General features: G+C 42.4%; 2 protein-coding genes across 2 annotated transcripts in view; one reads left to right on the top strand and one right to left on the bottom strand.

Annotated features, from left to right (window-relative positions):
* Positions 1-18,881, top strand: part of cacna1sa (calcium channel, voltage-dependent, L type, alpha 1S subunit, a) — a 95,922-nt gene that overhangs the window by 31,383 nt on the left and 45,658 nt on the right. Inside the window, exons 6-9 of the mRNA XM_084025240.1 lie at positions 11,064-11,269; positions 11,547-11,650; positions 11,756-11,901; positions 18,760-18,841. Of these exons, the coding sequence (XP_083881366.1) occupies positions 11,064-11,269; positions 11,547-11,650; positions 11,756-11,901; positions 18,760-18,841 (538 nt within the window). The remainder of the gene's footprint in view (positions 1-11,063; positions 11,270-11,546; positions 11,651-11,755; positions 11,902-18,759; positions 18,842-18,881) is intronic.
* On the bottom strand, positions 12,394-12,780 carry LOC311027266 (uncharacterized protein; the record flags this gene model as incomplete). The annotated part of the gene is made up of 1 exon (XM_084031198.1): positions 12,394-12,780. One exon carries the CDS (start codon positions 12,778-12,780, stop codon positions 12,394-12,396), a length of 387 nt encoding a protein of 128 aa, XP_083887324.1.

Raw genomic sequence — 18,881 nt, 5'->3', positions numbered from 1 at the left:
TCATTAACGCCATTGTACGCTACTATACGCTTTCGCGGGGAACTGTTTTTTTCAACAGTTTTACCGTGTACCGACCTGTAAAACAGAATCATGGAACCGATGAGTGAGAGCGCGAACCTCCATTTTCTTCCCCCGAGTCTCGGTCTGAGGGAAGAGGGAGGGGGCGCTCACCGTGGGCACTGCGGGGCACCGTGGGGCACCAATACCTGCACTTTGGTTCCGCTTTACTTTTGTTCCCCCCTTCCACATTAACATCGATTACATTGTTGGCATTAATACGGTAACATGTAAAATCATACACTTATTTAAATAACCTGCGCGAGCCAGGAATAAACAAAATCAACCTGTCCTTACATTCAGGTGTATCACAGTAGCATTAACAGTAGTGGTGGCATTAACAGAATAGATAGTATCAACAGTAGTAGTCCATGGCAGCAGGCGCAACCACGCTGAAATGGATTCATCCCAACCATGTCGCCATAGACCAAAAAGCAGTAGTAGTTGAGCAGTGACACAGTGGGCAGGTGGAGCAATATGGTGTTTCCAGCAGTTAGCAGTCTGCATCGGTCAGGACCTCAAAGGACTCTGCTGGACCAGAAAGCATAGCCAGACTCCCGGGAGTAATCAAGTAGTCAAGTTAGTAACAGTAGCTATGCCAATTTTAGTCAATTACTTTAATCAATAGTCAGCCGCCTTAAAAATACAAGTGGTAACAGTCAAACAAGACCACAGCATTGGTGCGGTCCGGATCAGGTTCCACCACGGTCCGGGGAGACCTGCTAGGCGAGAAAGCACAGGGACTCCAGGGAACATACAGAGATAGAGAGAGAGAGAGAGAGAGAGAGAGGCTCAGTGTGTCACTATAAGTAAATCCCCCAGCAGTCTAGGGCTAGCAGCTTAACTAAGAGCTGGTTTACGGCAAACCTGTACAATGGTAGGGGAAACACTGCACCACAACAAGTCACAACTAAGCAAAATTAAATAATGGTTGTTAAGCAATGTACCAAAAATAAATAATAAATATATTTACTCTTTGTAGTGTAAATTAGGGGGAACTTGGGCTTAACGGGCCAAAGCCCGTTTGGGCTGGAAGCAGTGTGAATGCAAAGCGGTGGGACCCTCCTGGGGCAACTGATCGCACCCTAGGCAGCCTATGTAAATAAAATAAGGATTGTTTTTTGATAAGCTGTGGAACTCTGAGTTAACCTATTTATACCTGAATTTCTATGAACTATTAGGCTGTTGAGTAAACCTATAACTTATATTTTACTTGATAAAATAAGACAATATATGCACTCATATGTCGTTATAGTGTTTTACAGTATCTGTAGCTATTAATGTGATGCTCCTCATTTTCCAGCCATATTTTTCCGGCCCCTAATTTTGGATCATTTCCATCAACCGGCACCTTAATAAGTCACTCTCTCCTTGAATCCTTGAAAACCTTGAATACACTCTGGTTGAACAAAAATGTTGAATGCAAATATAATAATTGTAAAATTGCAGACTGCTTGCTGTGCCACCTGACTTAATCCAACTGCACCAATACACCATCCCACACGTCTCGTCTGTTTAGGGTTTTTTCGGTGGGGACCACCGGGCCTGAAAAAAATTCTAGGGGAAACACTGGTGGTGCAATAAATATAAAAAATTCCAAAAGATATTGTGTTATTTTTATCAGTCCACTCTATAAGCATAGTAATTATAATATCTACCATAGTCCATCACATTTTATTGGATGCCAGTCTCACATTCCCACAGCAACGTTAAAATTGTTTAGATTTGTGCACTGTGGATTTCTGTTTGTAATGTATTGAGTATGCATTTCATTATAATACTCAGATTTATCATAAATAATTGAACACACATGTATTTTAAGTTCCGTCAAAGAGGGATGGAGATGGGGTCCAAATTATTTGACACATCAGTAGTTAAAAATTATTTGAAAGTAACGCAATAGTTACTTTCCAAAGTAACTAGTTACTTTTAGAATTTGTAACTCAGTAACTACTTTAGTTACTTTCTGGGAGAGGTAACTAGTACTTTAACTAGTTACTTTTTTAGAGTAACTTGCCCAACACTGAAGATTCCTGAGTTTGAGGGTAACGTGGTTCAGATTGAAGGCAAGATGTGAGTAATTTTGTCTCTAAAGGTTAGAATTTAAAAACTATTAAGATCTCGAGGAATACATGGCTCAGCAGAGCTGTGACTCTTTGTCAGCCTGGCTATAGTACTGAAAATAAATCTAGGGTTGTTTTTATTTTCCTCTATTAATTAATTATTAATGTACATGCAGGGATGCCGCCAGGGATTTTGGGCCACATGAAAAGATGTCACACTGGGCCCGCCAACCAGGCACCAGCCACGCCAACCAAGTGCCATTTCTGTAACGGGACGTCCAGAACACAACTGACCCATTTAAGCTTTAAATATCTTTAAATTACTCTACTCATACAAGCTTGGAACTATCTTGAAGTCCAATACTGAAGGCCTACAATATTTACTGACACTGAGCTGTGAAAATACAACACTGTGCAAATGTTCAACATCGCAGTACAATTCTCTATGCGATGCAAAGCTTATATTCTGAAAACAAATCTGCTACAGGCCATCTTTTATGGTGAAAATGACATTTTATTTTTTTCAAAAAAATCTCACAACATCAATGCATAACTGAAAATATATAACTCTTTAAATTAAAATAAATTGATCATTGACATGAATATAATTTATAAATTGATACATCAAATAACAAATAAAATAAGTAGCAGATTATTAAATGAAACCCCATACGAACTAGAAACAATAACAAGCCAGTGCTTTCTTGAACAATGTCTACGTTTTTTATTTCAATTTTCATTACAAAGTCAATAAGGAAAAAATAACACTGACTGCAATTCTCCCAGAACTTGGTTAATAAAAAACACCCCACTTGGAAGTGCTGCACACGGAAATAACTGGCTCATCTTACCCCACTCTCCCGTACAGCCATGCTATTTAACAGTTTCTCATCCCCTCTCACCAAGAGCCCAGCGCCTAGCCTTCTTACTAGCAAAGATCAAATCTTGGAAGTCCAGCTTCCTAGCCAACTGACTTTCAATGGACAGCATCGCAAGATTACAAAGCCTGTCCTGGCACATTGTGGCCCTCAAATCGTTTTTTTTTATTTTAGCTCACTGAATGCTCTCTCACCACCTGCAACAGTCACCGGCAGTGTGCAACATATGCGTAAAGCAATGCACACTTCTCCAAAAATGCTTTGTAGCTGCATCTTATAAATTGCATTCAGGAGACCAAGACGGGACAAGTTGGTGGGGAAAGTGGCAGCATATACAGTGTTCAGGTGTCTTACTTTGTTTTGGAACTCAGGTGTAAGATCTCCTGATTACTTCCTGATCAGTGGTTGGCACACAGAAAGGGACCTTATCCACACTTATCTGCCCAACTTTAAGAACAGCAGAAAATTCTTCCACTATATTTGCAGTGGTGTGGAACCTAGTGTCCAGGTCGCTTATGATCTTGTCCATTGCAGTAAAAAACACTGAACACACAGTTGCTGCACTGTCCTCAGTCATCTTCTCTTCAGAAGTCTCATCATGGAATCTCTTCCTTTTCTTCTGTCGACAGTGTTCCATGCTAAATTGAGGTGCAACATCCAATTGCCCAGCATCAGTGTTGCCTCAGACAGCAGAAACTCCCAAATTGGGGCATTAGCTCAGGAGGTAGAGCAGATGGCTGGTTCGATCCCTGGCTCCTCCTAGCTGAGTGCCTGGTGTCCCTGAGCAAGACACCTCACCTAATTGCTCCTGACGAGCTGGCTGTCGCCCTGCGTGGTTGACTCCGCCGTCAGCATGTGTATGTGTGTGTGAATGGGTGAATGTCAGTCATTGATGTAAAGCGCTTTGGAGAAAAGCGCTATATAAATGAGGCCATTTACCTATCTCTAAGAGTCTGCATCTCTTCCTTTAAGTTTCTGATATTAGCTGCCTCTGTGTCGAGTGACATTTTCCCTGACTGGAGAATCGCATTCCTGTCCTCAAGGAATTGCAATACTCTCAGCCAGACAGTTAGGAGGACAACAGTATTGTAAGACATGAAGTAGTTTTTCAGCCCAAGCTACCGATCTGGCTTCACTGGTGAGACTGCACATTGTGAGTATGTTGTCAAGGGCCTCTATGACACAAGGTAGGTGCTTTGCTACTGGTTTAACTGCTTTGATTCTGGCACTCCAGTGGGTATCGGAGAGGCGATGCAAAGCAACCTGTTTTCTCTTTGTAGATGGACCATCGCTGTGGATTGGAACTAACAAGTGTGTAAAGGTGATTGATGCAGCCAAAAAATGTTGAAACTTCTTTGCTTGACTCTGCAGCATGCACACATACAAGGTTTAAGGTGTGGGATGCACAAGGTGAAAATGTAGCTAGATTATTTTGTTTTAGTATTTGAGCTTGGACTCCCTCGACTTTACCTGGCATGTTTGCCCCGTTGTCATATCCCTGCCCTCTGCATTCTGCTAAATCTATCCCCTGGTTTTGAAGCACATCTTCAGTCATCCCAGCTGTCTCACTCCCTGTCTTTTGGTGAAAGTTCTTGAATTCAAGGAAGCATTCAGTGTTCGAAACCCGGCCTGAGGTCCTTTGCTGCATGTCACACCCCCCTCAGTCTACTGTCTTTCCTATCTGTCCACTGCTAATAAAAGGCGTCTATGCCTGACAAAATTTTAAAAAAAATTACAGTTCTCCTCTTGCCAGTGGAGACTATTGGTTGCTGGGGGTCTTCAGGGGCCAGGGTGGTCTGTTTGGGGGCCTGTGGAGGATCTGGAGGGGTGACAGTGGCCTGTGGAGGATCTGGTGGGGCCATGGTGGCCTGATTAGGAGCCGCTGGACAATCTTGAGGTCCATGGTCATGGCCCATTAGGTGTTTCAGAAACTGAGCCCTGTTGATTAGTGTTGCTTGGCAATAAAGGCAGTGAAAGTGACTTGTCTTTCGACAACCCAATCCACACTTGATGATTGTGAACTCTGAAAGAGGCATACCAGTAAAGTAAAAATATAAAATTGAATGAAATACATTGCACTATAAATTAGGGGAAAATGTCAGTAATTAATTAATTACAGTGTATTCAATAACTACATTTCAAAAGTACTACCTTTGTGCCTCACGTAGGCATGGCCCTTAATGTGGTTGTCCAATTGATATTTAGAGGATGCACTGTACTTGCAAAACGGACATGACAGGTCACTGCTTTTTGTGGACTTTTGTGGATTACAAAGTCACTAAATACTGACATTAATGTTTTTCTTGTACTCTGATTGGTCTCATTAACTTACAGTGCATATACCACCGAATGCACTCTGATATTAGTATGACGTTAGTTTAAATATACCATTAGCTCATTTTCAGCTAATTCACATAACCTAACGATACACCTAAAATTACATGAACAATATCATAACAGTCACACTTACTTCCATTATTTATCATACCAAAGCGTCAGTCAGAAGCGTGGAAGGAGACCCAAGGAATACATCAGACCTCACTGTAAACCTGCAGCATGACTCCTCTGATGGCGGTGTCAAATGTTGGAGAGTGGGCGTGGTTAAACGTTTAACTCCGCCCACATTGAGGTCTGCAGGTCTGCAGTCAGGGGCTTCTCAACTAAACAGGGCTGGTATGTGAACTGCAGTCTGTGTAAAGTGCTACATCCTGTGTCTGCTTCAAAATAAAAGTCAACTCATTTTTAGCCAGTTACACGGTCTTAATGTGAAGCTGCACTGCACAAATAGGAAGTGTTCCGTTTTTATTAGCAGTAGCTTAAAGGAAAACACCACCGCATTTCCATACGGCGCAGTAATATCATCACTCAAAACATGACGGGACTATATACCTTCTGCTTGTTTTCACAACCCTGTATGATGCACGTTATAACCATGATGTTTGATTGTTCACAAACTATCTTACTACAACCTGATGCTTCCTCAACTGTGCACAAACTACTACAGGTAGTGCAGGCGACGGCGTGCAGGTCACATAGGTTCTATTGATGGAAGTAAGAGGGGGAGCGGAGTGATGATATTACTGTGCCGACGTCGAAGTGCTTCCAGTTGTTATTCCGCCATACTATATAGTTATCCTTGTTATCCGCTTAGAAAAATTGGCATGTTTCATTTTGTGTAACCAAACTTGGGTCGTGTAACTATTCACGTAACCGTATTTAAATAGGGACAACGTGGAAGTGCTTGGTCGCTTCTAACTTCACCCCCCTTTGGATCCTAAGGAATATACTGGGACAAGCTACATGCTAGCAAATTAGCGCTGCACGGAGTGCGCGCAAGAGCCATTGAGTGCACGCACAGAGGAGAGGGAGGTATGTATCACCTCGTCTAAGATCAGAGCAGAACATAGTTCAGTATGGAAATGCGGTGGTGTTTTCCTTTAACACATACTGAGCCATGAGAAAAGACTGAGGTCTTGTCTCATCTCACCTGCATCTCGTTTCAATACTTTTTCTTTTTGAAAAAAGTTGTATATCCATGATAACAAGCCCTGTCCGCACTTTCTTCCTACTCTATCAATATGGGGGGACAGAGCTGCTGAGCCTGAAGATGCATCTGATCCTGGCATCAGTGGACAGGGACAACTTATTTAGTATGAATAGCTGCTAAAGGTTTACCTGCATTGATTTAATGTCAGCTAAAAGAGGAGTGAAATACAAAAACTCTGAATTTTAACTTGGTGTATTATCCTTGAATTCATCAGAGGGAAAATAAAACGCCACTCATCAAATACACTCACCTTTTTGGCTGAAAAAATGTGTGACATACTGTTGCCCTTTAACTTCTCTATCTTTCTTTTCTTTGCTCTCTTTTTGCTTTTGAAAGCCTAATTTTTGTCGTTTAGATATAATACAATCCTCCCTCCTTACTCACTCTCAATAGTGGTATGGGATAAGGATCTGAGTTTGAAAAGAGGACCGAACCATTTCTTCTAAATACAGGGGGGTGTACAAAGGTTTGAAATTGTTACTTTTTGTCAGAAAACAGTGGAATTAACGTTAATGTTATTTATTTTCACTCTACATAAAACGTTTTATTAATGGAAATGATTGATTAACGATGACAGGTTAATTTAATAAAATTGACTCATGTTCTAATATTTTAGGGCCCCTATCAGTCATGGGCCCTTAGAATCGTCCTAACCTTTCCCCCCATTAGGGCGCCCCTGTCCACATGGACATTAAAATCCCCCACAATAATAACTTTATCTGATTTAAAGACTAAACTTGATAGATTCTCTGTGAATTCAGATAAGAATTCAGAATATGGACCAGGAGCACGATACACAATAACAAACAGAATTGGCTGCATTGTTTTCCAGTTTTGGTGCGAAAGGCTGAGAATACTGCAAATCCTCTAATATGTGACCAGCCACAAAAAAAACCCAGGAACAAGTCGGCCTTGGGGCATTTTGAGTTACATATTCTGAAAAGTGTAGTTTCTAAGCTTTCCAATGATGTCTGACACATGGAACTCTGATAATATTTGACAAAGTTGTGGCCATTTGAATGTATGCTTCTCTGAAAACCGTTCACTGAGAAAACTGGCCTGAAAGATTTGCAAATCTCACCTCACCTCACCTGGCCAGAAAGGAAACACAATGGTGCTCATTTGCATCTCATTCAGATAAGCCCTCCCCCCTACAGATGTCACTCAGTGATATCTGGCACCGTCTAAGTAGCTAGTGCTAATGATTAAGCAACTAGCCTATTGTCCTCAGGTAGGCTTGTTAAACTATTGGCATCACAGTCAATTCAAGCAATGCCAACAGGCCCCTTCGCACCTTACTGTTAAATCAGATGCCCACATTACGAGCAAAAAACCTCCCATTACAGCTTAGTTTCGATGTGCATAAAATTTTAAAACGACAGAACTGAGCTAGCTTAGCTAGCTAAGCAAAGTAGATAACTTGGATGTTAACGGAAACTCACCCTATAATAAACTGAAAAGTATTCCTGAAAAGTATTCCTGCAGACTTCGTTGGCTCCGATGAAATAAGAGGTCTGGGTGGACTTTCTTTTCGTCTGCAGCGTTTTGGTGGATGCAGTCATCTCCGATGTAACTACTGTATGTCCGTTTGCTTTCTTTCGGCAGCTAAAGAATCCATCCGAATGCTGTACATAAGCTAAGAAAGTTTGTCGCTACATGAATGTCTTCCAAGGAGAGAGTTCTCCTTTCTTCTTCCGTAGCATTTTCAGTCAAAGTTACGGATTTCCTCCATTTCGCTGTCTTTATCCCGTTGAAATGTAACCGTAGATATAGCCTGATATCTTCCGCTCCAGCTGATCCGCTGCGAGGGAGGGGCACTGAATAAGTAGCCATGTGTTTCGCTTCTAAGATGCAGCTGATTTGCCGAAAAAATAACAACAGTGCATGAATGGTCTACGCTGATCAGGAAATGAACTGCATTGCAGTACACTCCCCAGCAAGGACAGAAAACTACAGATTTTTTTCTGAAACTACAAATACAAAATGTATACTTTTAAAGCAACCAATACTGTCTGAAACATGGAGTGGCTTCTTCATGATCTCAACTTGCATATTCTGCAAAAAAATGAAAATCACTAATTTTGAAAAAAAAAGAAGCTTATATTTTAACCTATAAAATACAAGGTGCTCCGCAGCTGCCATATTACGGTAAACAACGTTTACCGCTTGCCAGTATTGCACACTTGGTGGGCTGCCAGTAGGAGGATGATTGACAGGTGCTCTCCTTCATACAATCACGCACACACTTCATGGCTGCACCTGATTGGACGATCACTTTCACAGCTGTCCTGTCTGCCGTAAATCCTCTAATATAGCTTCAGCCAAAATCTCCGTGACACAAAGTCATGTCAAGGCAGGCTGATAATGGATGGGAAGCGTGGAAATAACGCTGCCAGTGGACACTTGCCCCGGCCTCCATTAGAGACCGGCCGTTATTTACCTCTGCCGACAGCGAGACCGGCCAATGTTAGAGACCGGCCGGTAATAGAATACAGGCCAGTATTAGAGGATTTACGGTAATTTAGTTTTGGTTTAGGATTGATTGGTAGGCTTGAATCAAAAATGGCTGCAACTCCTCCTCTAATGTCTGCTGCTTCGAGATATATAAGTATTAATATGGCTGGGAGGACTAGCTTTGTTTCAGCAAACATAGTCTTCATCACGCAAGTTTCAGTCAGGCAGAATAAATCAATATGATTATTTGATATTAAGTCATTGACTAATACTGCTTTAGATGAGAGAGAAGGGCTCAATTTTATTAGGTTATCATGTGAAATCCCTTTTCTGTTGGACCAAATTCATTTAGGTGGTCGGGGGACAGACACCGTTCTTATGTGGTTTTGGTTTTGGGTGGGTGACTGCTCTAATGGAGGCGCAGAGAAGTGTGGCCCCTGGGATACATCTGACTATAGTTGCTGGTGTCGCTATTTTCATGTGTCTCACAATGGAGCTACCAATTACCAGAGTTGGCTTCTCTAATCGGATGAGTGGGGAAAGTCGATTGGACAAGTGAACATAGTGGTTAACTCTGGGCTTTGGTTTAGAACTATGCCTCCTTCGGACATTCACCCAGCCTCCCAGCTGCTCGGGGTTTGCCAGGGGACGGCTAGCTGCTACGCTATGACGGCCTGCACCGGCTACAGCTAGCGTCAGCTGGCTGGTTACAGCGGCAGCTGGCATATTACATAATATTTAGAAACTTACCACTTCAGTGTTTGTGGTTGGCTCTCGGACTGTCGGTATTGATCCAAACTTTAGCCTCAGGTTAGAGGCATATCCTTAGCTGTACCGACCCATGTTGTCAAAGCTCCTGTCGGTGAAGTGCGTCGCACACACAAACACACATTTACAGACGCGTGTGCGCACATTTCCTACGTAGATGCTCCGACGATGCGAGTAAATATCAGCAATTGTGTGGCTTGCTGCCAACTCGCTTTCCGTTGATTTGGGCATTTTGGTTTACTGGTTTGTATGTACATCACACTGACAGCCAACAGGTATATGGGGATTATGTGGGCGGGACCACACAGGTGAAGCGATTCTCATGAGCCGAGATGACCCATATAAGGCACAGCAAAATTAGCTGCTGACGTCATTTAGTGGACATTCTGCAAACAGTTCGTTTATCAGGAGGATTTCTTTCAAATTGAGAAAGATAAAAAGGGAGATGGTGGTCTTTTCTGATACTGTGGGGACTTATTGACACCCCAGGGACCCATTTTAGGTTTGAAAACCTTTGAAAGTCGATTTTTCATAATAGGGCCCCTTTAACCCTCGTGGTGGTGGAAAAACAACAAGACAGCAGTCGAGATAGATGTAGATATCCCAGGTGACCGCAACATCAGGAAGAAGGAAATAGAGGAGCTAGAAAAGATGTGGAGAGTGAAGGTATTAGTGGAACCAGTGGTAAACGGAGCACTCAGAGCTGTAACTGCCAAACTGGGACTGTGGCACCAGCAGATTCAAGGTACAACATCTCAGATCTCTGTCCAGACGAGTGCAGTCCTAGAAATAGCTGAGATACGGCGCAGAACCCTCAGGATCCCAGGCCTCTCGTAGAGGACCCGAGTTTGAAGGAGGGAACACAAGACTGCCCATGAGGCGCGTAGGGAATAAATATATAGTGTCACATGTATCACATGTATTAGACAATTTGAAATTATGATTTGCCCTCAGGTCAGGACTTTAAAAAACATTCTAAAAATGATGATTTGTCCTCAGGTCAGGACATTAAAAAAAATTCTAAAAATGCATAATAAAGTTATAATAATGCAATTATTTTTTATTAATTATGCTCTCTTGTTTAAAAAAGTAAGGAAAATGTTACATTACGCATAGAAAAGTGAGGTTCATATATTTTGATTTGAGAAATAAAGAGCACTCGTATATGATTTATACTCTAAATTTGACAGAATTTAGGTAGAGTTGTCATTGGGAGGGAAAAGTGAGATCATGTGTACAATACATGCATATACACGTAAACCTAACTAACCACAATTACCCTCCTCTGGCTGTCAGATATCATTGCTACAGTGGAGAATGAAAAGCCGGCTCCATGTGCCCAAGCTGGGAATGGTCGGCGTTGTACCATCAATGGCACAGAATGCAGAGCTGGCTGGCCAGGCCCAAACCATGGAATCACCCACTTTGACAACCTCGGCTTTTCAATGCTGACTGTCTACCAGTGTATCACCACACAAGGGTGGACTGATGTCCTCTACTGGGTAAGATATTATTCTAATTTTTGAGTTAGAGTATTTAAATGATCGTTTTACCTACAATACACAGTAGATTATCATGCATTAGCATCTCAACATACAAATTACACTTTTTGTATAGTAAGTAATGCAATAGTTTATATTTGATGGAGGTGAATTTATCATTGATGTCTTGTTGTACATCCCTTTGACAGAAAGTGCCTTATCAATAAATGTATTATTATTATAAAATAATGTATAGTTACTGGTCCCTGGTACAGACAAAGTGTCCTTTGTTATACAGGTAAATGATGCCATAGGAATGGAATGGCCATGGATCTATTTCACCACACTAATCCTGGTTGGATCCTTCTTTGTGCTCAACCTGGTTCTGGGTGTGCTCAGTGGGTAAGACCACACTTCAATGGATTTATTACGTATGATTTACTCTTGGGTCTGTCCATTTCATCCTGTGTCTTTTTTGTTGCGATTGATTGTCTTGTTTCCCACTAGTGAGTTTACAAAAGAGCGAGAGAAGGCCAAGTCCCGTGGAGAATTTCAAAAGCTGAGGGAAACCCAGCAGCTAGACGAGGACCTCAAGGGCTATATGGAGTGGATAACTCAGGCTGAGGTCATTGAAAATGACCAGGAGGGACAGGGTAAGACACAGAAGGGAATACCTGTTCAACAGAATAGACTAACATACCTTTGGAAATTCCTCAATGTTAAAAAGATTCAAGATATGCATAGACCAGGTAGTTTAACTTGGCTATGAATGTCACTACACTTTATTAGATACACCTTGCTAGTACCGGGTTGGACCTCCTTTTGCCTTCAGAACTGCCTTAATCCTTCGTGGCATAGATTCAACAAGGTACTGGAAACATTCCTCAGAGAGTTTAGTCCATATTGACATGATAGCATCACGCAGTTGCTGCAGATTTGTCGGCTGCACATCCATGATACAAATCTCCCGTTCCACCACATCCCAAAGGTGCTCTATTGGATTGAGATCTGGTGACTGTGGAGGCCATTTGAGTGCAGTGAACTCATTGTCATCTGTCGCAGCAGAAATCGAGACTCATCAGACCAGGCAACGTTTTTCCAATCTTCTATTGTCCAATTTTGGTAAGCCTGTGCGAATTGTAGCCTCAGGTTCCTGTTCTTCGCTGACAGGAGTGTGGTCTTCTGCTGCTGTAGCCCATCCGCCTCAAGGTTCCACGTGTTGTGCGTTCAGAGATGCTCTTCTGCATACCTCTGTTGTAACGAGTGGTTATTTGAGTTACTGTTGCCTTTCTATCAGCTTGAACCAGTCTGGCCATTCTCCTCTGACCTCTGGCATCAACAAGGCATTTGCGCCCACAGAACTGCCGTTCACTGGATATTTTCTCTTTTTCGGACCATTCTCTGTAAACCCTAGAGATGGTTGTGCGTGAAAATCCCAGTAGATCAGCAGTTTCTGAAATACTCAGACCAGCCGGTCTGGCACCAACAACCATGCCACATTCAAAGTCACTTAAATCACCTTTCTTTCCCATTCTGATGCTCGGTTTGAACTGCAGCAGATCGTCTTGACCATGTCTACATGCCTAAATGCATTGAGTTGCTGTCATGTGATTGGCTGATTAGAAATTTGCGTTAACGAGCAGTTGGACAGGTGTACCTAATAAAGTGGCCGGTGAGTGTATGTTTTAATACTAACACTCCCTCTGCCTTTTATCCAGCATGTCTGGATGACAAACTTAGGCACAGTGTCAGTGGTGGTCCTGGCCTTTTTGCTCTTCATTTACTTCAAGCTCTTAGCAGTTTTAAAATGTTTCAATGACAACAGATTCTTTACAACATATAACCACGCTAACTTTTTGTATGATGTTAAATAACTGTTGGTAGATGTTAAATATAATTTCAAATTATTTAATACGAGCATAAAAATATTGCACAAATAAGTATTGTAGTAGTGTTTCCCCACAGGATTTTTGGAGACTATAGTGGGAGGGCTCGTGATCCTCTAGGGCAGTGGTTCCCAAACTTTTTGTGCCCAAGGCACACCAAAGGACAAATAAAAATTTCAAGGCACACCTATTGTGCAAAATAGCCTTATAACACGTGTTATCACTAATATCATCTGTTTATCTGTTAAGTTTATAATTATTTACTAATGCCAAATAAGATGTGACAAAGACAACTATTCTACTCATGAAATATTTATTAACAAAATACTTCACAAAAATATTTAAACTTTATCAAATTGGGCTTAATCAAACACACCCATTTCAACCAGACAGGTGAGGCAAAGGAAACAGAAATTCAGCAGAGAACTGTCCATGAGAAAGCTGCATGGTCCTGAATCTGACCCACAAATTATAACTGTAACATTTAGAATCAGGCTTTTTTTGTAAATATTCTGCCTACTAACAAATCAGTGGGACACATGTGCCTGTCGGGGCGCACATATTTTTTTAATCCTTGGTGGCACGGAGGAGAGGGCCACTCGCAAGTCCTGCTCAACAGAGAGCCGTGACCTGGTCTTGTTCTTCATGTAAACAAGAGTGGAGAACGCCAACTCACACAGGTAGGTGGTGGGGAAATGAAGAAGTTGGTCGATAGCGTGGTGGGAGATGGTTGGATATTCTGATGCACAAACCAACCAAAACTGATCGAGTGTGAGCTCACTAAATTTCAGTTTCAGCGTGCGGTCCGCACGGAGCTCTGCGCTCTCCTCTCTCTCCTTCATAGTGAGCTTCTCGGTTGAGGACTCGGACTCCTGGTTGAATGGGTCTCGGATCCAGTCATTGTCCTCGATGTCCGCCACACGTGGAAAATAGCGCTCAAACCTCTCTTTTAAGGTCTGAAGGTGTTCGGCATATATAGCGCGCTCACTGGCTGCCTGTGGCGCAGCTGATGCCAGCGGGAACATGTTCATGGAGCCCTGTTCCAAAGCCTCGCGCCACAGGGTCAGTTTGCCCATAAAGCCCCGAATCTTGTCTGTGGATGATAAAATGTTTTCATTCCTGCCCTGAAGCTTGGCGTTTAACTCGTTGAGATGCCCAAATATGTCTGCAAGGTAAGCCAGCCTGGCGCACCAGCTCTCATCCGCGAGCCTGTCCTTATGTGGGACAGCGTGTTCACGTGAAAATTCCAAAAGCTCTTCCCGAAGCTCGTAAAAACGGGATAAGACTTTCCCCCGAGACAACCATCGTACCTCTGTGTGGAGGAACAGGCTTTGGTGGTCGGCTCCCATCTCAGCGCACAGCTGGGAGAAAAGGCGAGATTTCAGGGGCCTTGATTTGATGTAATTCACCATCTGCACAGCCTGATTCAGCACCTCAGTCAACTCCGGGGGCATGGTTTTGGCAACTAATGCCTCTCGGTGCAAAATGCAGTGGTTGGTCACTATCTGTGGATTTTGTGCTTTTACCTTTGCAATAAAGCCTCTCACTCTCCCCGTCATGCATGCCGCACCATCCGTGCACAGACTGACGCACATACTCCAGCACAGATTGTTTTCTTTTAAGTAGTTATCAGTTACCTTGAATATTTCTTCTCCAGTTGTATGGCTTGCCATTTCTTTACAGAAGAAAAAAGTCTCTTTAATAGAGTCACCGTCAACATACCTGACGTTTGCCAGGAGCTGGGCAGCCCCACTTATGTCGGTCGATTCATCTATTTGAAGAGAAAATCTGCCGCTCGCCTGCAGTTTCTCTGTTAAATGTTGTTCAATGTCTTCTGACATGTCATCTATTCTTCTTTTGATTGTGTTATCAGATGCCGGCACCTTGGATAGCTCATTTGCGGCATCTGGACCCAGCATGACACCTGCAATTATTTTGCAAGCAGGGAGGATGAGTGTCTCCGCTATTGTGTGAGGCTTCTTTTGCTTTGCAATAAGCTCCGCTAGCATGTAACTAGCCTCCATTGCCTTTTCAGACACTTTCACACAATCCAACAAACGGTCTTGCTGCCTCTGGTTCAGATCCCGCGCTCTTTTGAAATAGGCCAGGTTTCTCTCAGCGTGGAAGGGATGTTTGGTTTCCAAGTGCCTCTTCAGCTTGCTTGGAACCATATTAGCATTAGTTAACTTCTCCCGACAGAGGACGCACTCCGGCTGAGGAATGTTGACATCCCCGGTCCAACTGAAGCCATAAGACAGGTAACTTTCATGATACTGTCGGCTGACAGTTTTTTTCCTCTTTTCTTTCGGTGGGTTGTCGGACTCGGCAGTCTCTGCACTGGTGTTTGGTGGTTTGCTCCGCACGAGAAAGCGCTCCATTTTCCCTCTTGTTTATGTTTTAATGTTGTGTTGACCTACTGCCTTTGATGTGTCACAGTCTAAATTAAATTCCCACCTGCGCAACTGCGCGAACAGCGAAATGTGGGATCCTCTTTGAGGATTTTTTAAATAGTTTTTAGATAAAGAGTTTGCCTCTGTATTATGGAATGAGTGCATTCAAAGTAGTATATAGTAAATTAAAATAATTATTTTTGTCTAGTTGTATACTATATTGCAGTAGGCTATGGTTGTCACAAAATCCCACGGCACACTTGGACTTGCCTCACGGCACACCAGTGTGCCGCGGCACACAGTTTGGGAACCACTGCTCTAGGGGGGTCCAGGGGAGAACATTTTGAATAGATTTCATTTTAATGCATCAATTTGGTGAATTTTGAGAACCAAAATATGACATAAATTACTGACCATTTTCTTACAAACTGCTGGTACTGATACAAATGTTGACATACTAAATGGGGTTGAGGAGTTTAAGCATTCAAGAAAAGATAAAAAACAAAAATGACTAAAACAGTGCTAAGCCTTTATACTCTTAGCTTATCATGACTATTATTATTATTATTATTATTATTATTATTATTATTATTAATAATAATAATAATAATAATAATAATATAAGTGGGTGACTATTCCTCAGCGTTCCTTGGTGTTTGAGTGACAACTGTCAATGGAATGTGAATGTGTTCTAGCGGAATGTGGCCAGGACAGGCGATGCGATGTGGGCGGGTACGGAGATAAAATAATTTTTAACTTTCTGCGATGCGAGTTAAGTGAGTATCAAGTGAGTACCAATCGGAATGTAGAATAGAGATGATTGACAGTTGACGTCAACAGATAGTTGCCGCTTATACTAGCCTGGCCATTACCAGCCGGCTATAGTGAATTTATTTTGCCAGCGAGTAGAATTCAGCTAGAAAGCGAGGGGCGACGGGCGAGGGGCGACGGGCGAGGGGCGACGGGCGAGTAGCGACGTATGTGAACAGGGCTATAAGAGCATGCACTGCCAAACTTGCGCAGCTGAGGGGGGGTAGGCGTGGGGGACCAGCCGCGAGGATTTCCCCTTATAATAAGCGCTGCTACCCTCCTGTTTAGGCCTATCATAAGAGCCGCTAGTTAAGTCCATTTGCCTTGATAAAATAATTTTTGGGGCGAACATTGAGACTATGGCGGCCTAAATTAGACTATGGCGGTGCGCCATTGTCTCATCAATGTGTGGGAAACATTGGCATAGATGGATTTTTTTAATCTAGATTAATCTCACTGTAATCTTGGAATTAATCTAGATTTATCTAGATTAAAATGGCTCATTTGAATTCTGCCGAAGGCATTCATAATATGTGTGTGCTACCTTAATAGTGACTAACTAACTAATTCTGCATTACACAAGGTGCAAACAACCTTAGTCTTGTCGAGGTTTCCATTCAGAAGCTTCTTAAAAATAAATTTTCCCTGAAGCAAACCCGGTGGCTTCATAGCTGCATCCATGTCAGCACTTCGCGTTTGATGTGGTCATTTCACAGTAGGTATACACAGGTTCGAAGTCTGACTCATTCTCGCCCCCTACAGTTTAATTCGGCCAGGTATACATCCGCACTTAAATGAAGGTGAAAGTCATCATAGCTATTCAATTAGTTTTGAATGAGGGCCGGTTGATGGAAATTATCCAAAATGAGGGGCCAGAAAAATATGTCTTGAAAATTATGAGCATCACATTAATAGCTACAGATACTGTAAAACACTACAATGACATGAGTGCATATATTGTCTTATTTTATGAAGTAAAATATAAGTTACAGGCTTACTCAAAATAACTCTAACTTTAACAGGTCATAAAAATACAGGTAGAAATAGGTTAACTCGGAGTTCCAGAGCTTATCAAAAAACAATCCTTAATTTATTAACAGAGGCTGCCTAAGGGCACACTGACACCAGGGCCATTTGATCCGTACCGTACGACACACGCATGGCTTGATGTTGCTTTCAAGGTGCGCCGTCTCTGCATAATTTCTAGTAAACATTCGACCTGCATCGAGCACGAGCGACTCTGTGCGAGCAGGCAGCGCAGCGGATTTTGGACGGAGACACACAGCCGCATTTTTATTGTCAAAGTACCGGTCAGGTTCCGCTCACACCACGAGTCTAAAGAGTGCAGCAGCTTATCAAAATACAGTGTCTACTTTCCGAGTTTTCAAAGTAGAAAGCGACATTCTGGTGGTTCAATGAGGCGGAACGGTCATCAGAACAACATCAGGCGTGTAAAGTACACGAAGAAGAACGTAGCGGGGGCGTGCGGTGAGGATTGCTGTGGCCGCGTGTCTTGCAGAGCAAGTCTACACTGCTGCGTGGAGATGAGAGAGGGCAGCTCATATCGGCCACTATACTGCCAGCATTTTTTTACGTTTTCTTTTTCACTAAACGGGCCAGTAAATATTCCTTCATGGGCCGGATATTTTTTTTATCGCCCGATAAGGGTGTTGCGTTAACACAGCACGTTAACGCCGATAACGGCCCACCACAAATATTTATGTAACAGGCTATTTCAACAGAGAAATTTCCTTAAACATTTCAGAAAACACCCATTTGCAAAAACTTTAAAGATCTCTGCAAAGAATTTGGTCGCAGATTATGTCCACGATATGAAATGTTGAAAATGTAAGTTGTAAGAATATTGTTAGATATGTGATAGTAATCACAAAAAAAAATTTCTACTAAGTAATCAAAATATTCTCCCTACGTGAGGCTGCTAGAATCACATTTGCTTCCATATCGTGGGCTGGAGAGGAAAGGGCATCCCATCAGGGTTAACAAACTCAGAGTTTTAGCAAAACCTGCTTTCTGGAATACACCCCAGGAGATGTCAAATGGATTTCAGTGTTATGCTAACTAATATGTGATAGTGGTGGTAAATTAGCTCAATGCCATGTTTTGCCATCAGCTCTCCTCATTTACCAATATTAAATAGGATGCTATGCTATCAAGTCACGACTAGCTAACAAGCTAAAAGGCTAAACAAACAGGTGAGGGATGACTAGGCTAGGCTAGTAACACTAGTTATCAGGGCCTGTGGACACAGGCCCTGATTCGCTGAGTTTGGGGTGAGAAGAAGAGCTGTATGTCCCCTTCACATTGTTATTCAAAGATTCCATGTAGGCCTGACAAATGAACTAATCTGCTAAACATGTTTGTAAAAAAGATCTCTACTGTGTGTGTATTTGTGTCTTTTCATCAGGACTGCTCACCATGGAAAATGGAGTATCAGAGACTGGAAGTGTCAGCAAAATGGATACAATGCAGCTGATCGTCTATTATTAGTCAGTAGGGTTGCTTGTTAACAAACTATAAAATGTCTTA

This window comes from Eutrigla gurnardus, assembly GCF_963514095.1.
Source record: "Eutrigla gurnardus genome assembly, chromosome: 2".
NCBI classification, from domain to species: Eukaryota; Metazoa; Chordata; class Actinopteri; order Perciformes; family Triglidae; genus Eutrigla; species Eutrigla gurnardus.
Note: the sequence above shows the minus strand (reverse complement) of the source record. Positions and strands in the feature narration are given on the sequence as shown.